Source organism: Nuphar pumila, chromosome 5, assembly GCF_984573655.1.
Source record: "Nuphar pumila chromosome 5, dmNupPumi1.hap1.1, whole genome shotgun sequence".
NCBI classification, from domain to species: domain Eukaryota; kingdom Viridiplantae; phylum Streptophyta; class Magnoliopsida; order Nymphaeales; family Nymphaeaceae; genus Nuphar; species Nuphar pumila.
Window position 1 is genome coordinate 9,257,096 of NC_143253.1, and position 17,460 is coordinate 9,274,555.

The 17,460-nt window shown below is 35.8% G+C and overlaps 1 protein-coding gene across 1 annotated transcript in view; it reads right to left on the reverse strand.

Moving 5' to 3' along the window:
* Positions 1 to 8,822: 8,822 nt before the first annotated feature.
* Positions 8,823 to 17,460, reverse strand: part of LOC149836704 (F-box protein At3g54460-like) — a 62,361-nt gene continuing 53,723 nt past the window's right edge. The window contains exons 8-9 of the mRNA XM_090005532.1: positions 9,551 to 9,699; positions 8,823 to 9,163 (exon numbers count right to left, since the gene is read on the reverse strand). Coding sequence (XP_089861658.1) covers positions 9,553 to 9,699 — 147 coding nt within the window. The 3' untranslated portion in view covers positions 8,823 to 9,163; positions 9,551 to 9,552. The remainder of the gene's footprint in view (positions 9,164 to 9,550; positions 9,700 to 17,460) is intronic.

Below are 17,460 nucleotides of genomic sequence, written 5' to 3' on the forward strand. Positions count from 1 at the left end.
CCATCCACGTTACAAGCTGTAAACCAAGCCAAGCTACGAGATTAAAGAGGGCGTTCACTTATATGGTTCGTCTTTACATCTCTTATCTAACAAACAAGTATTCATAAAGTCCATCGCTCTCAACCATGCTTTGTTATGGATGATAGACACCAATCACCTACAAAAGCCCAATCGTTTTGATGGTAGTGCTGAAAGCGAAACAGCGACCACTCCACTCGCTGGTTTGTTCAAGCTGGGGGTTCAGCTTATTGAACAAGGATTGAGCATCCATTTCTCTTGTATCAGATCGGCTTTACTCGTTCACAGTGATAATTTACAATAAACTTCTGGTCTGAAACTGGTTGTCAGATTGCTCTGTTGGTGTTATATCCCCAGGTCATCACCGGTTGTGATCACAATGTTGTTCTAATATGGCATTTAAAATTAAAATTTTAGTATGACTTTGCCCTTTGTACATTGTTGTAAAAATGAGGATTCATTGTCGCAAAATGCAATTGAAACTTGTAGAGAACGTCAAATTACAGCCTTTAAAATCTATTACTATGACTTGTCCTTTCTAAATTGTTGTGGAAATGAGGTTCGCTACTCTTCCATTGAAACTTTTAGAAGAACGAAACAGGGGTGTTTCTTTTGCAAATTGATTGATGACCATTTAGCTGGTTTGCAATACTGGCACCTTTTGGTCAACTGTGCGTCAACAAAGCATAGGTTTTCTTGTTGAATCCAATAATGTGATGGTCCAGGGTGGGCATTGCAAAACTGGCTCTCAAGGGATATAAGATATTCTTAGGGATGCTCCAATCGAAGAAAGATCCTAATTTTATAACGTAGGTTTAGATGATGCAAATAAATGGTCAAAGATAAATGTGAAATTGATTTAAATAACTGAACATGGCCATAGTTGAACATCAAAAGATGCATATGTTGCATCTTCTGCATGAGCATTTTCGGATGAGACGGTTTATTTGGGGAAATTCTGTATCTGGTGCAGTTGAGTGCTCAACAAAACAAAGATGAGTGGGTCAAGTTTGATTGATTACATATTCAAATGCTTGAATTGGAGCAAGCCCAACTGCTTCAACGGATGCTTGACGATTGCACACCAATCTATTTGCCAACTTTTTTTTTCAGAAAATGATCATACTGTCTGAGTAATTTGACGTGTTTCCTTAAAAACCCCACAATTTGCGATATTCTTTTCATGTCCAAAATCGCAAATAGCCAACATTGAAATGCTCATTTTAGCCTTCGCAAGTGCAAAACTGATAAAATTTGCTTGATATATCGCTCCGCTCCTCGAGTGCCGCATACGCCCACTTAAAATGAGGTCCGCATATTTTTTTTTGTGAAAATTATATATGAACTTGTTAAACTTAAACAAGATGAGAAAGTCCACATATATTTGATGTGGACTTTCTCATTCTCGCCTATGTTTGTTGTTTGCATGTTTAGGAGAAACAATGACATTTTTTTCTAGCTGCTCAAAATATCAAGGTGATCTTGATGACATTAGAAAGCTAATGTTCAGATCTGTCTTTTTTTTTTTTAGATTTTTGATGCAGGTGGCTAAAAAATATTATAGAATATGAATAATGAGCAACCCTGGAGAGTGCAGAGCTTGTTTCTATTCTGATTTTGGAACTCAAAAACGGTATCCCTAGAGGGGTTTTCAGTTTTGACTCAAAATATGAAAGTTATGAGCCTATGTTTTAGCTTTCAACGATTGATTGTTCTGCAAAAACAATCACATATTTGAAAGGAAGTTCGCATATCCTGTTCACATGTACGAAGGGTAAAAAGATCTTTTTAAATCTATTTGTGATTTTGAACATGGGAAGTATAAAAAATTGTAGGGTTTTTAAAAATGTGTTAAATTACCCATACACTACGATCATGACCATCTCAACTCATACTTTGTTCATGCTGCTCAGACCCAAGTTGATTCCATGAGCCATATTGAAACCTGTTGACAGTAAGCGTGAGTAAAACAAACTGTGACAATTAAGATAAGATTCAACTATATCCTACACAAGATTGAGAAAGGCTGGTTGTTGGCCTTTTCCTGAACAACAGTGTCACAAATGTCAGCAATGTTTTTAATAATTTGGCAATAAGGAGTGGGGATACCCCTGGTGTGATTAACACAAAAATGAGGATAGATGATGATACATCCTTGGACGACCCACTCCTTACCGACAAATGATTGAAGCTCTTATTTAATCATTGCAACCTAACATTTCTTATGCAGTATACATACAACTAGTCAATTCCAATATTCTCATACAACTGTGTAAATCAGTGTTTTTATGTGTATTATTAGATATTTACAAAATTTGTTTTTAATTTTTTTTTTATCTTATCTTCCTCCCCACTTTAGTTAATTACCTATACTGATTTTGACGGTGAAGGGGATCTTAATGATAAACGCCCAACTACAGGTTTTTGTGTATTTACAGGTGACTCACTAGTGTTCTAAAATGCAAAAAATAACAAAAAGTATCTCTCATTGACTAAAACTGAGTATCGTGCCATGACCACCAAAACATTTGAAATTATGTGGTTGAGAAGATTAGCAGAAGACATGAAGGTGTATATGCAGACACCTTAAAGGTTATGTTGTGATAACAAAGGGGTCATCTACCTTGCTGACAATCACATTCCATGAACAAACCAAATATATCAAGATGGATTGCCACTATATTTATAAAGAGTATTTTAAGAAGACTATCTTCCAGCCATATATAGCATTAAATTTTTCACTCATTGACTTCTTGAAAAAGGCATTTCCTTGTCTCCCAGTTTTATTTCTTACTTTACAAACTTTCGGTGATTCATAGGTTCCAAAGAGAGTGTTAGAATGTATATATATTTCTTGTACTTGTAATAGGTAATGCCTATTAAGGGTATTTTTGTTATTTTGCATCATGTAAAAAGTAGTGCCAATCAAAGACACTTTTGACTTTTTATTATTTTTTTTCTATTTTTGACTTTTTTTTGGCAAAGGCCATTATAATTTTTATAAGCCATTGGAGTAGTTGGAAGCTCCCCAAAGGCTATATTTATAGAGGGTGGGGGTGCTCCCAAAGGGTTCTTGGCTCTCTCTTGTCTATATAAAGGGGATGAAACCCCTATTGTATGTCAAGATTTCTCAAGCATTTGATTTATAATAAAATCCTATATTCTTTTGCTTGTGTTCTTGGCCCCTTAAGTGGCTTATGTGCTTGTGTTCTTGTATTGACCCATAAATGGTATTTGTACTTTTGATATTGTGTTCTTGAAAACCCATAAGAGGCACACTCTTGTATTGTTTTCCCCTCTTTCTTTATACAAACAATTGTTTTAAATTAATACAGTGGCGACTCTCAACATGCATGGCTCAATAGAGTCTCTGTTCATATACAAATTCCACCAAATCAATATCCTTGTTAAGAATCATCCACGACTAAAATCAGAATGAGGTGTAATCAATGCGACCCGGGACAACCATGACGCAAAACAAGTCCTTGCCCCCACATCCTGTGGAACCAAAATCATGTTCTCCAACCTCTTACCGATCCTCACTGTACCAACACCCAAGGAAAGGTGCAACCTTGCAGAGTAGCAAAACAACTTTGGCAATGGCAGGTGCAACCAAAGTGCACAAATAACATTTTAGCTAACAGACTAGCGATTCATATACAGCACAACTATAATCTGCCAACAATATGAGGAAGACCTGAAAAACCTAAACATGTATCCTGATAATAAGCTTGTCAGGCAAACAAGCTATACCAAGAATAAGCTAACAGATGTTGCGATTTAGCTGGCATTCTTTAAGCTGGTAAAAGCACCTTTTGCTTCCTCAGAAACATTTTTGGATGCACTTTTCTGCTTTGATTTCCTATGTAAGTTCTAGATAAACACAAAAGCAGCTTTTATAAAAGCAAAGTTTGTAGATCAAGGTGAGCATCAAACTTGTTGCTTTTAACCTGTAGTGGTACTCTTGACTGAATCTCATGGCACTAAATCACTTCAACTATGCAATGCTGAATTAATTAATGCAAAACATGAATTCAAATCTTAAAAAAAATAACTCTTCAGCTGAGGTTAGGCAGACCCAAGGTTGCCAAACTAGGAAGCAGAAGCGAGAAGCGAGAAGCGATGTATTTGAAAATATAGATGAAGCAGGAAGCGAAGAATAAAAATAAATAAATATAAGAATTGAATGAGAATCAAAATGAAACACAAATACAAACTAAAATAAAAAGTGATTATTCATAAATTTCATGATTTTCTAGTGTAAAAATTAATTTTTTAAACAAAATCCAAAAAGGATGACTACCAATTTAGAGAAAGCACATTGAAGAGAGTAAGAAGCGTGAATAAAAAACATGAAAAATACAATAAGAAAACATATAAGAATAGATGAAGCATGTGGAAAGCATGGGAGAATTGAGATTCTCATCAAGTTTCGAAAGCGAGTAGTATCGCGCTTTCAAAGCAAGTTTCTACTATACACAACGTTAATTGCTCACCCTCCGTGAGTGAAAATCGCAAAATAGATTTGCAATGTATGCGGTCAACAAAGGCTTGTAATGTTCGCCCTTCTTAAATGAAAATAGTCCACGATAAGAGATGTTTGTTGTTAAAAAATCATTGGTAACTCCTCTTTATATTTATTACCTCAAGAACAACCCAAAACCTATAGTGGTACTTTTGATTGAATCTGATGGCACTAAATCACTACAACTATGCAATGTAGAATTACTTAATGCAAAACATGAATTCAAACCTTAACAAAAATAACTCTATATATTACCGTTGTATAGGTAATTTGACGTGTTTTTCCTAAAAACCTTACAATTTTTTATATTCTCCTTATGTCTAAAATCTCAAATATCTAGATTTAAAAAGACCTTTTTACCTTTCGCACATGCGATTTTCTCTCAAACATGTGATGATTTTTTGCAGAACAGTTTCTGTTTTTAGGTTTGTATCTTTCTCTTCCGATGTCGAAAACCTATATTTTTATAGTCGTTGAAAAGCTGAGACATAGGCCTGTAAATTTCTTATTTTGATTCAGAGCCAAAAATCCCTCTAAGAATATTTTTCAGAATAGAAATATGCTCTCTTGGGACAACCGAGGCTGTGCCTTTTCTGTCCGCTCTATGCTATTTTTCAGCCACATGCACTGAAAATCAAGAAAAATATAAAAAAAAATAGGGATAGATCATAAAGTTAGCTTTTCAACACCACCAAGATCACCTTGATCTGATGAGCAGTTGAAGAGAAACGTCACCTGAAAGATAGACTGCTTGGTTGTTCCAGTATGCATGCTTTTATTCAGGTTTTAGAGCTCAAAAATTAAAACCCTAGATGGGTTTTTGACTTTGACTCAAAACAAGAAAGTTATAGGCCCATGTCTCAGATTTTCAACGACGGTAAAAATGTAGGTTTTTGACATCGAAGCGGAGAGATACAAATCTGAGAACAAAGACTATTATGCAGAAAATATCCTAAATATATGCAATTATTTTTTTATATATGTGATTTTCTCCTAAATATATTCGATCTTCTCTTTTATATATGATTTTCATGAACAAAAATCGTATATATAGGAGAAACTTTGTATATATTTAAGAGAAAATTGTATATATAGAAAAAAAATTTAATATATTTAGGAAAAAATCACATATATAGGAGAAAATCACATATATTTAGGAGAAAATCACATATATTTAGGAGAAAATCCTATGTTTAGGAAAAAAATCACATATTTTATAGAAAATCACATATGTTTAAGAGAAAACAACAAAAAATATATGCAAAAATCACATATATAGAAGGAAATCACATATCTTTAAGAGGAAATCACAAAAAATATATGCAAAAATCACATATATTTTTTGCAGAACAATATTTGTTTTTAGGTCTCTATCTCTTTGATTCGATGTCGAAAACCTGTGTTTTTACAGTCGTTGAAAAGCTGCGACATAAGACTATAACTTTTTTGTTTTGAGTCAGAGCCGAAAACCCTTCTAAGGGTTATATTTTTTGAGCTCCAAAATTGGAATAGAAGCATGCTCGTCAGACTAAAATAACTGAACAATCTATCTTTTAGATGACGTTTCTCTCCAACTGCTTATCATTTCAAGGTGATCTTGGTGCCATTGAAAAGTTGACGTCCTGATCTATCTCTATTCTTTCTTTTATTTTTGAAAAATAGCATAGAACATACATAAAAGGTGCACCCGCCTGTTTCAGTCAGCAAAACATGCTTCTATTATGATTTTGGAGTTAAAAAACTAGAACCTTAGATGGATTTTCAGCTCTGACTCAAAACAGGAAAGTTACAAGTCTATACATCAGCTTTCCAACAATTGTAAGAGCACAGGTTTTTTACATCGGAGCAGAGAGATACATACCTTAGAACAACGATTGTTCTGAGAGTCACTTATTTGAGAGAAAATTCTCATATATTTAAGAAATCATGCATGAAGGGTAAAACAGTTTTTTTAAATGCAAATATTTAAAAAATATTTTTTTTTAAGAATTTTAAGAAAATATGTCAAATTACATGTACAGTACAGTCATTTTCCGTTATATTTATTACCTTAAGAACAACCCAAAACCATGGTTACTGCTTTAAATATAACACAATATACGTAAGTTTGAGAAGTAACTCAAAAGGCATGGTTACCAGTTTTTCTATTCAAGGTCACGACTCATGAACCATCACCCAATAGAAAAACAAATCAACAATCTACAATAATAGCAGTCATTCTTAACACAGTTGACAAAGAATTCTTGCTTATACTTTTATTTCCCTAGCCAGTAGATAAGAACTCAAATCCAGAACCTCCTCCATGTCATCCAAATATTTTAGCAACACACAACGTTCACAATCACCAACTTAAGCGTACAAATAAGTAATTGCATGTATTTTAGTCAAGGAGTTACCTTTTCCAGGAAATGAAACGGATATGTTAAAAACCAAAACTATCAGTTCAACACAATGTTTAACCCATAATTACCAGAAGCTCCTTAAATAGGTGGGAAGCTGAAAACTCGCTTCAGAAGCATGATACTCCTCACTTCCAAAACTTGATGAGAATCTCGATTGTCCCATGCTTGTCCTATGCTTTTCACATGCTTCATATATTCTTCTTATATGTTTTCTCTCTATTTTCATATTTTTATGTGTTTTCTCTCACACTTCTCAATCACTTCCATGTGCTTTCTCTAAATTGGCAAATCATGTTTAGATTTTGTTAAAAAATTAATTCTAAAACTAAAAAATCATGAAATTTAAGAATAATTATTTTTATTTTAGTTTTTATTTTCATTCTATTTCGATTCTCATTCAATTCGTATATTGCTTTTTTTTATTCCTTGTTTCTCGCTTCCTATACATTTTAAAATGCATCATTTTCCGCTTCTGCTTCCCTTTCCCGCTTCCTAGTATAGCAACCTTGGTCTAACCTAATAATAGACAGCAAGAAGTAATTGAAGTTACTAACCTTCAATTACATGACATGTAGGTTTCTAGAATCTTACCAGACAATCAACGAAACAACTACCACAACAATATTTTGTGTGAAATGAATTATCTGAGCATAAGAAACTTCAAGTACAGCTCGTATGCACACAAAAATAAGCAAATACACTTTCAGAGTACATGATAGCTTCAATTAATCATCGATTGCAATGTCCAAGTAGTAGAACGACAACTAAATCCACCATATCCACTCCTTAGAAATTACTCCTTTTGGAGCTATACCACACATTCAGTGAAAGCATGGGAAATGGCTAATTTTGGTGTTCTCCATTAAGAATAGTATTACAAGGGGTGGTTGTGGAAGCAAAAACGAGTATTTCTCTATTAAGAATAGTATTAATTGGGTGGTTCTGGAAGCAAAAGGGAGTATTTGCGTTTCAGACATTAGTCCAACAGTGCCATCTAAGTGTCCCATTCCCTAACCATGCTCGGTGTCACAACTTGACAACACCACTAGGTCAAACAAAATATCTTGGTAACAGTCTAGCATGGTGCAAGCTGATTTGCATGTCATTTGATTTGAAAAATGTGGAGAACCAACATACAAGGATGTGGCAAACATCCCAACTTGAATTCCCGTATGTGATGTAGATGACATCATTATGTTGTGGTTCTGTATCAACATTTGTGACGTCCACTGCTTCATCACCTTTTTACTTTCTTTTGCAAGAAGAAAAAACAATGGCTAGTTGGCTACATACATGGTCAGAGTACCTTCCAAATACCAATTCCTAAAATGGCAATAAAATAACAGGAACAACATCACTGGTCACAAGAGCTTGACTTCAGTAGAAAAGAAACTTTTAATATAGATGTTCTATGCAAGCTTGGTAAAGTACATTTTCCATAATTTACTAACAGAGAATGAAACAAGCCAATATAAGACAAAAAGCAACTTCTCTAAATCCATTCTGGTATTAAAATGCACCCAAACAAACTTCATCATGAAAAACTAGCTAGATTAGCTGAGTTTTCAATGGCATTCCATATCTAGATTTTATTCTCTCTCTCTAGAGAGAGAGCAACTCTGAAGAGGAATCTTTCTTATCTTAGCGGTAGACTGAGTGGGATTTTATAGAGGGCATAAAAGACGAAGATTTTGTTTATTGATTCAAAAAGGTTGGATTCCATTGCGAATTGGATAAGAGCATTTCTTTTAAAATAAATGAGACAGAGATCTTCAATCGAAGGAAATTATGTCAACCGGCTTCTAAGGTTGCCTGGAAAAAGAAAGTACCTGGGCAGTGTTTAATATTTACCCCTTCTTTTTCAACATAAATTACTATGAGAACAATGACCAAATAGCCCTTAACAACTGATAAATTACAAGGGTCTTCCTAAAACGGTATACTGCTATATGAAATTCATTAAGGAGCTACAATTTACACGGCTACCTTGTAAGATATATTGATACACCAGAGTTATTTCAATCAGCCACTTATTGTGCACATTGATACATATCGCAAACCCCCAATGTGACCTTAGGGTGCTGACAAGGCCGGGACCCACCAGTGGGGCTTGGGATCCCTGACAAAGATCACTGCTCAACTGATGCTAACCGACCACACCAAAATACCATGAATGCTGCATTTGGCTGCTTTGGCTCTGGGCACCTTACACCTGTTTCTGCAGTCAGACCAAAATTGGATAGGATTTTAGACTTTGGACAAAGCTCTACCCACTGAAAATGTGATGTGGCACATTCCTGACAAAGGTGATGCAGTAGAAATGTGTCGAGATATCATTGTTAAATTTGCATTAGAATGTCCATAAATAGCTCAAAAGAGGATTGATGATCACAAATACAGATGACATAATCTTGAGCAACATGCATGACACTATAAGTTCACTGGGAAAAGGGAGTTCAAGAAAATCATCAGTATGTCAAATTCAGAAGAGCTATTCATAAAATTATATGAGAGAGAAATCCCTTTCAGGTGGTTGTGGTGGAGGTGAGAGTGAAATCAAAAGGGACAGAAGTGGTGCACATTTGGCTATAGAGAAGATGCAAACCTTCATGCGTCAACTCTAGTCTGTACAAAATTGAGATGAGCAAGATAATTGCTCTCTGCAAAATCATGTAATGTTCGATGGACTCGTGTGCCACCATGGTTATTGCTATCCAATTCCTGCTTCAATGCCTTTTTGCACTCAATCGGGTCCTAGAGAAGAATAAAAACTAATTACAGCAAATAAAGAAAAAATAAAAAATATGACTGAACAAATACATTAATAAGAGCATAAGAGAGTATTCATCATCACAAATTATCATATAAATCTCAGATAGCTGAAGGGTCAAAAAGATGTGTTCATGCATGCAGACACATGAGAGAGAGAGTATCAAACCCAACCTTTCCATAACTTTTCGTGCATTGTAGTTCAAGTTGCATATACTTTTGTAGACAACTGCTACAAAAACCAAATACATAGGCATATGTAGTATAGTAAAGCCAACTAAAGCCAGCAAAACAATTTTCAGCGAAGGCCATGTTCAAACCAGGTTTGGGGGTGATAAATATATTTTTTTTGGTTCCTTAATGAATTTCCCGGGTTCCTCCTTGTATTGACCAGAAAAATCCATGACATTTTATTCTTGGATAAATTTCAAATTAGCCCCCAGAGCCCCTGAAGCCTAAAGTATGGACTGAACACAAAAAATCCCCTTGTCACTATATTTAGAAAAGTTCCTCTTTTTGTTAACCCTCTCACAATGATCCTTGCAGTTAATGTCATGACACAAAACCAGCCTGTATTTGATCGTCTTAGGGTGCGACTCTTGCATTGTTCATATATGTATTTGGGTTTTTAAATTGACCTGATAAAGCTTTACAAAATCCAAGGCATGAACATTTACTGCGCATTCAAACAACTCTATCTACTAACTTATCTTTCATTAAAATCTCTATTACAAGACAAGATACAACTATGAAATGATTATCATGTTGGCTAAAAGATCAAACTAACATCTCCACAGAGATTCCGATGCTTGACTTCCTTATCGATATCTTCGTCCAAATATCTTGTGAACATCTCTCTAGATCTCTTGCTACTTTTATCAAAATTCTCACTCTGAAAAACAATAATAACATTTAATGAGCTAAACGCTCAGTAAGCAACCTATTACAACTTTAATAATTAAGTTTTTGAGGGTTTTAAAAAAACATATTTGAAAAGACAATATAATGGATTTGAAAACACTTTCGCAAACTTCATTTGCATAACAAAACTAGCTCTTTAAAATGTGGTACACATATAAAAGCAATAAACTGATTTTAGAACACTTTGTAAATAAACTTTCAAACTCATGAAACTTTCTTTTCAAAAGTCAGCATTTCTCATTTAGTTCAACTTTTAGAAAACACTTTTAAAAGATCTGATTCACAATCCCATCGAAGGTTTAAAGGGCCATTAAATCCCAATTTTAGTTGGGCCGATAAAATCCCTCTGTACTTCAAATGTACCGATAACACTAGCGGTGGTGGGTTCCATCACCCATTGGATATTCGATTGGGCCAACAATCTCATATCCCTCATAGAAACCCCAATGAGCCAGACAACAGGTGGGGAAATCCACCTTTCCGATGTGCTACATCGAAGGGCCACTTGATTTCCTAGGACCAAGTCGATTGGGCCAAAAAATCTCAACAACATGCCAAATGGGCTAAATACCAGAGTTACCGGAAACGCCTATAGAATAGGGGAAGCGCGCTTCCCCGGGACGCGTTTCGGAAGCGCGAAACGCAGCGTTTCGGAAGCGCGAAACGCAGCGCTTCCGAAACGCGAGGGGAAGCGCAGGTTCAATTGAGGAAGCGCGTCCCCCTTTAAAGGGGTACGCGTACCTCTTTAAAGGGGTACGCGTACCTCTTTAAAGGGGTACGCGTACCCTTTTAAAGGGGTACGCGTACCCTTTTAAAGAGGTACGTGTCCCCCTTTAAAGGGGTACGCGTACCCCTTTAAAGAGGTACGCGTACCCCTTTAAAGGGGGACGCTATTATGGAAAGGTCGAGTTTGCCCTTAATTTTTTTTTTTTACACATGAATTTATATTTTTTACCGAGGTTAAAATGGGTATTTTATAAAACCCGTGAAAAAATAAAATCAAAAGGGGCTTAGGGTTTTGTTTTTTCACGCGTTTCGACTCCTCTCTCTCTCTCTCTCTCTCTCTCTCTCTCTCGAGTTTTCGGCGAGCTCCGAGTTCCGGCGACCTCAAAAAATTCCGGTGGCCTCCACCGACTTCCGAAGATGAAGATGTTCACCTTCAGGTACGCTATCCCCCTCTCTCACGCTCTGTCACTCTCTCTATCTCTCTGTCGTGCGAGCTCCCCTCCACCAGTGGGATCCAATAGGGTAGTTTTGGGGAAAGTGATCAAATTCAAGGGTTTCTTTTTTCTTTCTCGGTGTAGATCTATCGCAGGGTTTTTTTTTTCGGGGTGTATATCTGTCCGTGACTCTCTCATGGCTGCTGGTGGCTGAGGCAAGGGCACCCCCCATGTCTCGCACTTCTGCTTCATGGTGCTGGTGCTGGTGCTGGTGCCGGGTGGAGACAGAGGAACACCCTCTATCTTCCGCCCCCTCTTTTCCTCACAGTGGGCGATAGGGACAGAGGGTGGCCCTATGTCCTCCCCCCTTTCTCCCTTTTTTCAGACGATGTTGACAACCACTGTGGTTTTTGACTCGTCTATTTCTCATAACTATCAAGGGTTTTTTTTTTACTGTAGATCAAGGGTTTGTTTGTAGTTTTTTTAGTTTCTGATTCATTATCGCAGCCATTTTTTTTATTCATTCTGCATGAAGCAGTGGGTTGTTTTTTATTGTCTCCATGATACTAGTCTATTGATAGCGTAAGCAATGTAATATTAACTTCTTATCTAAACAGATGGTATGCATTCGTCACAAAACTTTTCTGATATAGCTGGATTGTTAATTTGCATTGGCCATTATGTGCTGTAGCTTCTTATTTAACTCTTCAGTTGTTTATGATATGATGGTGATAATGTATGTGGAAGTTCATTTTATACTTCATCAGTTGGCAAAGAAAATCAGTGCACCGGATGAGGTGGAAGTATCATTAGAGATAACATGATATTGTTGATGGTTTTAATGATCTTAACTATTCTACACTGATGAATAATTTTTTTACTAATTGGTGTATAACGGGTATAATATGCAATATTATTGTTTTATTGGAGAGCATTTGAGTGTGCTGTTCCCACATTTTAAAAGCTATTTCTTCAGTCCGATGTACAGTGAGAGGCTGAGAGCTGCTGGAGGATGTGAGCTGGTGCCTGGTACAAATAGTAAATGAACATTATCATGAAGAAGATAACTGTAATGATTTAGAACCTCAGTTCTAAGTCTATTGTCTCAGAGATCAATGTTTGCCAAGGCTGGTAGCACTTTAATGTTCTCCATTTGTGCAAAATTAAGTTGATGGGTACTTGGAGAATTTCCCAATGAGTCGGGTATTGAACTTTAGTGGAGTCCTGAAAGAAAACTGGATTTATATGTTCTTGATCTGATTTAGTAGTTCAATCAAACTATTCTCGCTCTCTATATTCTCAGTTATTTATGTTGCTTGTTTCTTATTAGAACTTGAAGTGCCTGTTTGAGTATTTAGTTCAGTGATAGTCAGATTGCACGTAATTTCCCCCCCTTTTTTAGCTTAGTCTTTTGTTTACATCCCCATGCTTTGTGTTCTTCACTCTCCATTATTTACTGTTAATAATAGCTTTTTTTAAGTGTTTTAGGTTGATTCTGATACTTTTATGATGCAGATATATTTGCATGTTCTTTGCTTCATTAATGACCATCTCAAGCTATGATCACGATAATTCTGATGACGATGACGATTCTTTGTACAATTTGGAGCATGAATCATCTAGTGGTGTTGGGAAGGGCAACAAGAGGTCTTCTGCTTGTCCATATCAGTTTGAGGACCGAAACGAAAATTGTTTTGATGAGGAAGATGAAGAAGAATATGACTTGGATGACTACTATTCTGAAGATGACCAAGATGATGAACCACCTAGCATGCATAAAACAACAGTGTTATGGCGCCATGTATTGAAACAAAAGAAGAGTGGGCAAGGAAAGCAAGGTGGAACCCAAGTTTTTATGTGCAGGCACTGCAAAAATATTTATCATGGGTTATATACTCGAGTTTTTGCACATCTCATGGGATCTCCAAAGGGACAAAGTGTTGGGATTGCCTTTTGCCCTGAAGTTGCAAAAAATGCAGAATTGGCAAAAAAAATTAAGAGGCAAGTTCGTCGAGTGGAGGTTTCATCAAGTGCATTTGAGTTGAGGAGATCAAGAATTGATACTCCAAAGAAGCCTATTAGTATTACTACATCATCTAGTGGAAGCCGAAAAACAGTTGATATTCGTGATACCTTTAAAAAGGTAGAAAGAGATGATGTAGATCACAAAATTATCAGATTTTTGTGTGCAAATGGCATACCTTTCAATGTGCTTCGATCACCATATTGGGAAGAGATGATATCTGCAGTTAGTAAAGTGCCCGGATATAAACCCCCATCATATGAAAAAGCGCGAACAACGTTGCTTGACAGTGAGAAAGAGTGTGTTCACAGGGAGTTAAATGAATTTCGAGAAAAGTTTGAGGAGTTTGGAGTTTCCATTGTCTCAGACGGTTGGACAAATATCAAGAACAAACACTTGATAAATATACTTGCCTCAAACTGTTTTGGCTCGATGTTCTTATATGCAAGCGATTTTTCTAATGTGCAACAGTCAGCTGCAAACATTGCCGAGTTTTTGAAAACGGGATTTAAACTTGTGGGGCCTTCTAATGTAGTGCAAGTGATTACAGACAATGCAGCAAATTGCAAGTTAGCAGGTGAAGAATTAAAACAAACGTACAAGTATATTTTTTGGTCACCTTGTGTTGTGCACACACTTAATTTGATCTTCAAGGATTTGGCACATGAGTTTCATTGGTTGGGAGAAACATATTTGCAGAGTAAAGAAATTGTGAAGTATATCACAAATCATTCAAAAGCACTAGCAATCTTTAGAAGCAATGAAAAATTAGAATTAATAAAGATTGCAAAAACAAGGTTTGCTTCACATTATACTACTTTGAAACGCTTGCTTGATGTGAGGGAGAGCTTAAGGCTCACAGTAATTTCAGATAGATGGAGTGATTGGAAGCAATCATGCACGGATGAAATTATGAAAAAAAGGGCTGTTACAACAAAAACAACTGTTCTTGATGAAGAATTTTGGGATTCTGTACGTTTAGCATTATTGATTACAAAACCCATCTATAAGATGATTAAATTTTGTGATCAGGAAGGCCCTATAATTGGTGAAGTGTATGAAGGCATGGACAACATGTTGGGGGAAATCAAAGACAATCTAAAAGGACAACCAGATTTATATGAAAAGATTCATAAGATTGTCTCAAATAGATGGGACAGAATGAATGTGCCTCTCTATAGTCTAGCCCACATGCTTACTCCAAAATATTACGAGTCGGAGTATCTCAAAATCCCAGCAGCAGGAGGGGTCAAACGAGTTTCTCCTGGTAAAAAATTAATTCTATCTATTTAATAAAGTTTAAAGTTAAATGATTTAATTATTTTATTATTTCATTTGCATTTCTCTTGTTATAGTTACTAAACATTTTTTTTTGCAGAAAAGGATAATGATATCTTAGACGGTGCAATGCTTGCGCTTGAAGTCATATCTTCTGGAAATGAAGAGTTATCTACACTTTATAGGTCACAACTTGTGGCTTTTGCATCAAGAAGTGGAAGATTTAGCCGAAATGCAGCACGAATAGATGCACTGAATCCTACAATGTCAGTGCTTAATTGGTGGCGTTTTTATGGTGGTGATACACCGGAGTTGAGAGCATTAGCCATTAAGGTTTTATCTCAACCTATTAGCACATCTTCTGCAGAAAGAGTGTGGAGCACCTATAGTTACATTCACAATGTTAAAAGAAATAGGCTCAATGAAGATCATGCTGATACCTTAGTGTATATTCATTCCAATCTTCGATTGATTGACAGGTATAATTAAACTGTGTTGTACTTTTGTTTTGGTATTTTTTTTCTATTTTTTTATCATTGATTGTTTATTAACATTCATATTTTATATTCTTGTTATAAAAGGTGCAACAATCGCTATAAAGAAGGGCCTAGTCGAAAATGGGATATCAATCCAGAACTTCCTATTGTAGAAGAAAATACGTTGAGATTAGAGGATATGCGATGGAGAGATTTGGATGATAGTGCACAACAATCAAGCACTATTTCCAAATCCAAACATAAAGATGCACAACCAAGAGCTCCATTACCTCCAATAATTATACGTACAAATGAAGTTCAAGAGGATACAAATCAATCCATCAGAGCTAGTAGAACTGCAGATATACAAGAGCGACCATCAGTTCCTCATGGTCGGATTGATCGTTTCTTTAGCCGGAGACCTAGGCAAGGTATGTTGATATTGTGTTTTTTATATTTTAAATTATGGTTTTTGAACATTTTAACTTTTTAACGTATTCATTATAGGAAATGAAGGAAGGAGCAGAAGACATGGTCGTGGAGGACAAGATGCACGTGATGATGCAGAAAGTTCGCGATCTATTGCTGATTTGAAGGGGAAGAGAAAGATGACAGATTAATGAAGTCTTGAATTATTATTTTTTTTTTATGATGTAGTTGGAGTTGTCCAACTTAAAAACTTTTATGTTACTTTTTTGTCATGGTCTTATAATATTTTTTTGGTATACTTTTATTTTGAATCTTGCATGATGAAGTGAAGTAGTGGATTATGTTAATTTTAAGGTTAGACTTAGAGTTTAGAACATTGTAGCTTATAATTTACAATTTAGAAATTTATAGCTTCTTAGGTCGCTTCCGGTTCGCTTCCTATGTCGCTTCCGGTTCGCTTCCTATGTCGCTTCCGAGACGCTTCCTATGTCGCTTCCGAGACGCTTCCCGGTTCGCTCCTAAGTGGTCCCCCGCTTCCCGCTTCCTAAATTTTTGAAAGTGCCTCGCTTCCCGCTTCCGCTTCCCGTATCGCTTCCCGCTCCCGCTTCCTCGACTGGCAACTCTGCTAAATACCCTTATTCAAAAAGGAGTCTGTAACCTCAATAAGGTTGTCAGGATCCATATACCATCCGGCTGGTGGCCCACTTACACTTATGTGAACGGATATTTAAATCCAAACACCTAAAGTCAATAAGAACACATTCTTTCACAATATAGGATTTTGAAAGAGTATTTGAAATGAACTTTCACCCGATTTTCAATGCTAAATTCGATTTTTAAATAACACAGTATCAAATCAACTCAAAGACGATAAACTAAAAACAAAATGACACGTAAAACAAAAACTAAATTCATAGAGATATAGCTAATCACTTTTGAAGTAATTTAAGAAATGTGATGGCCTTACAAAACAATTTAAGAAAACCAATTTAACTGAAATCTGATGGCTTTTCAAAACAATTTTAGATAACTAATTTAATTGAAAATCTCATAGCTTTTCAAAACAATTTTAAAAAACTAGTTTAACTTAAAAGAGGTTGTAAAACCATATTTAATAAGAATAAAACCTTGTCTTATGAGACTTTTCTCCTAGATATAGAGTTTGTCTTTTGTTTATTCACTCTTTTTATGAACCCTCTGTTGGATCATTTTCCGGATCACACAGTTTCACAATCGTAATCATGATATACAACATGATATGAACCATAATATGCAGCATAATACAAATCATGATTTTGGACAGATCGAAACAGAAATAGGGATCAAGCATGTCGGTTTCCGTATACATCCAAAATCCAGACACCAGCATACGAACAAACATATGCAAAGAACATAAAGAAAACAATAGAAACGTGTTTAGATAATGTATTAGGCTAAGGCGTACGAAAGTACTCCCCTT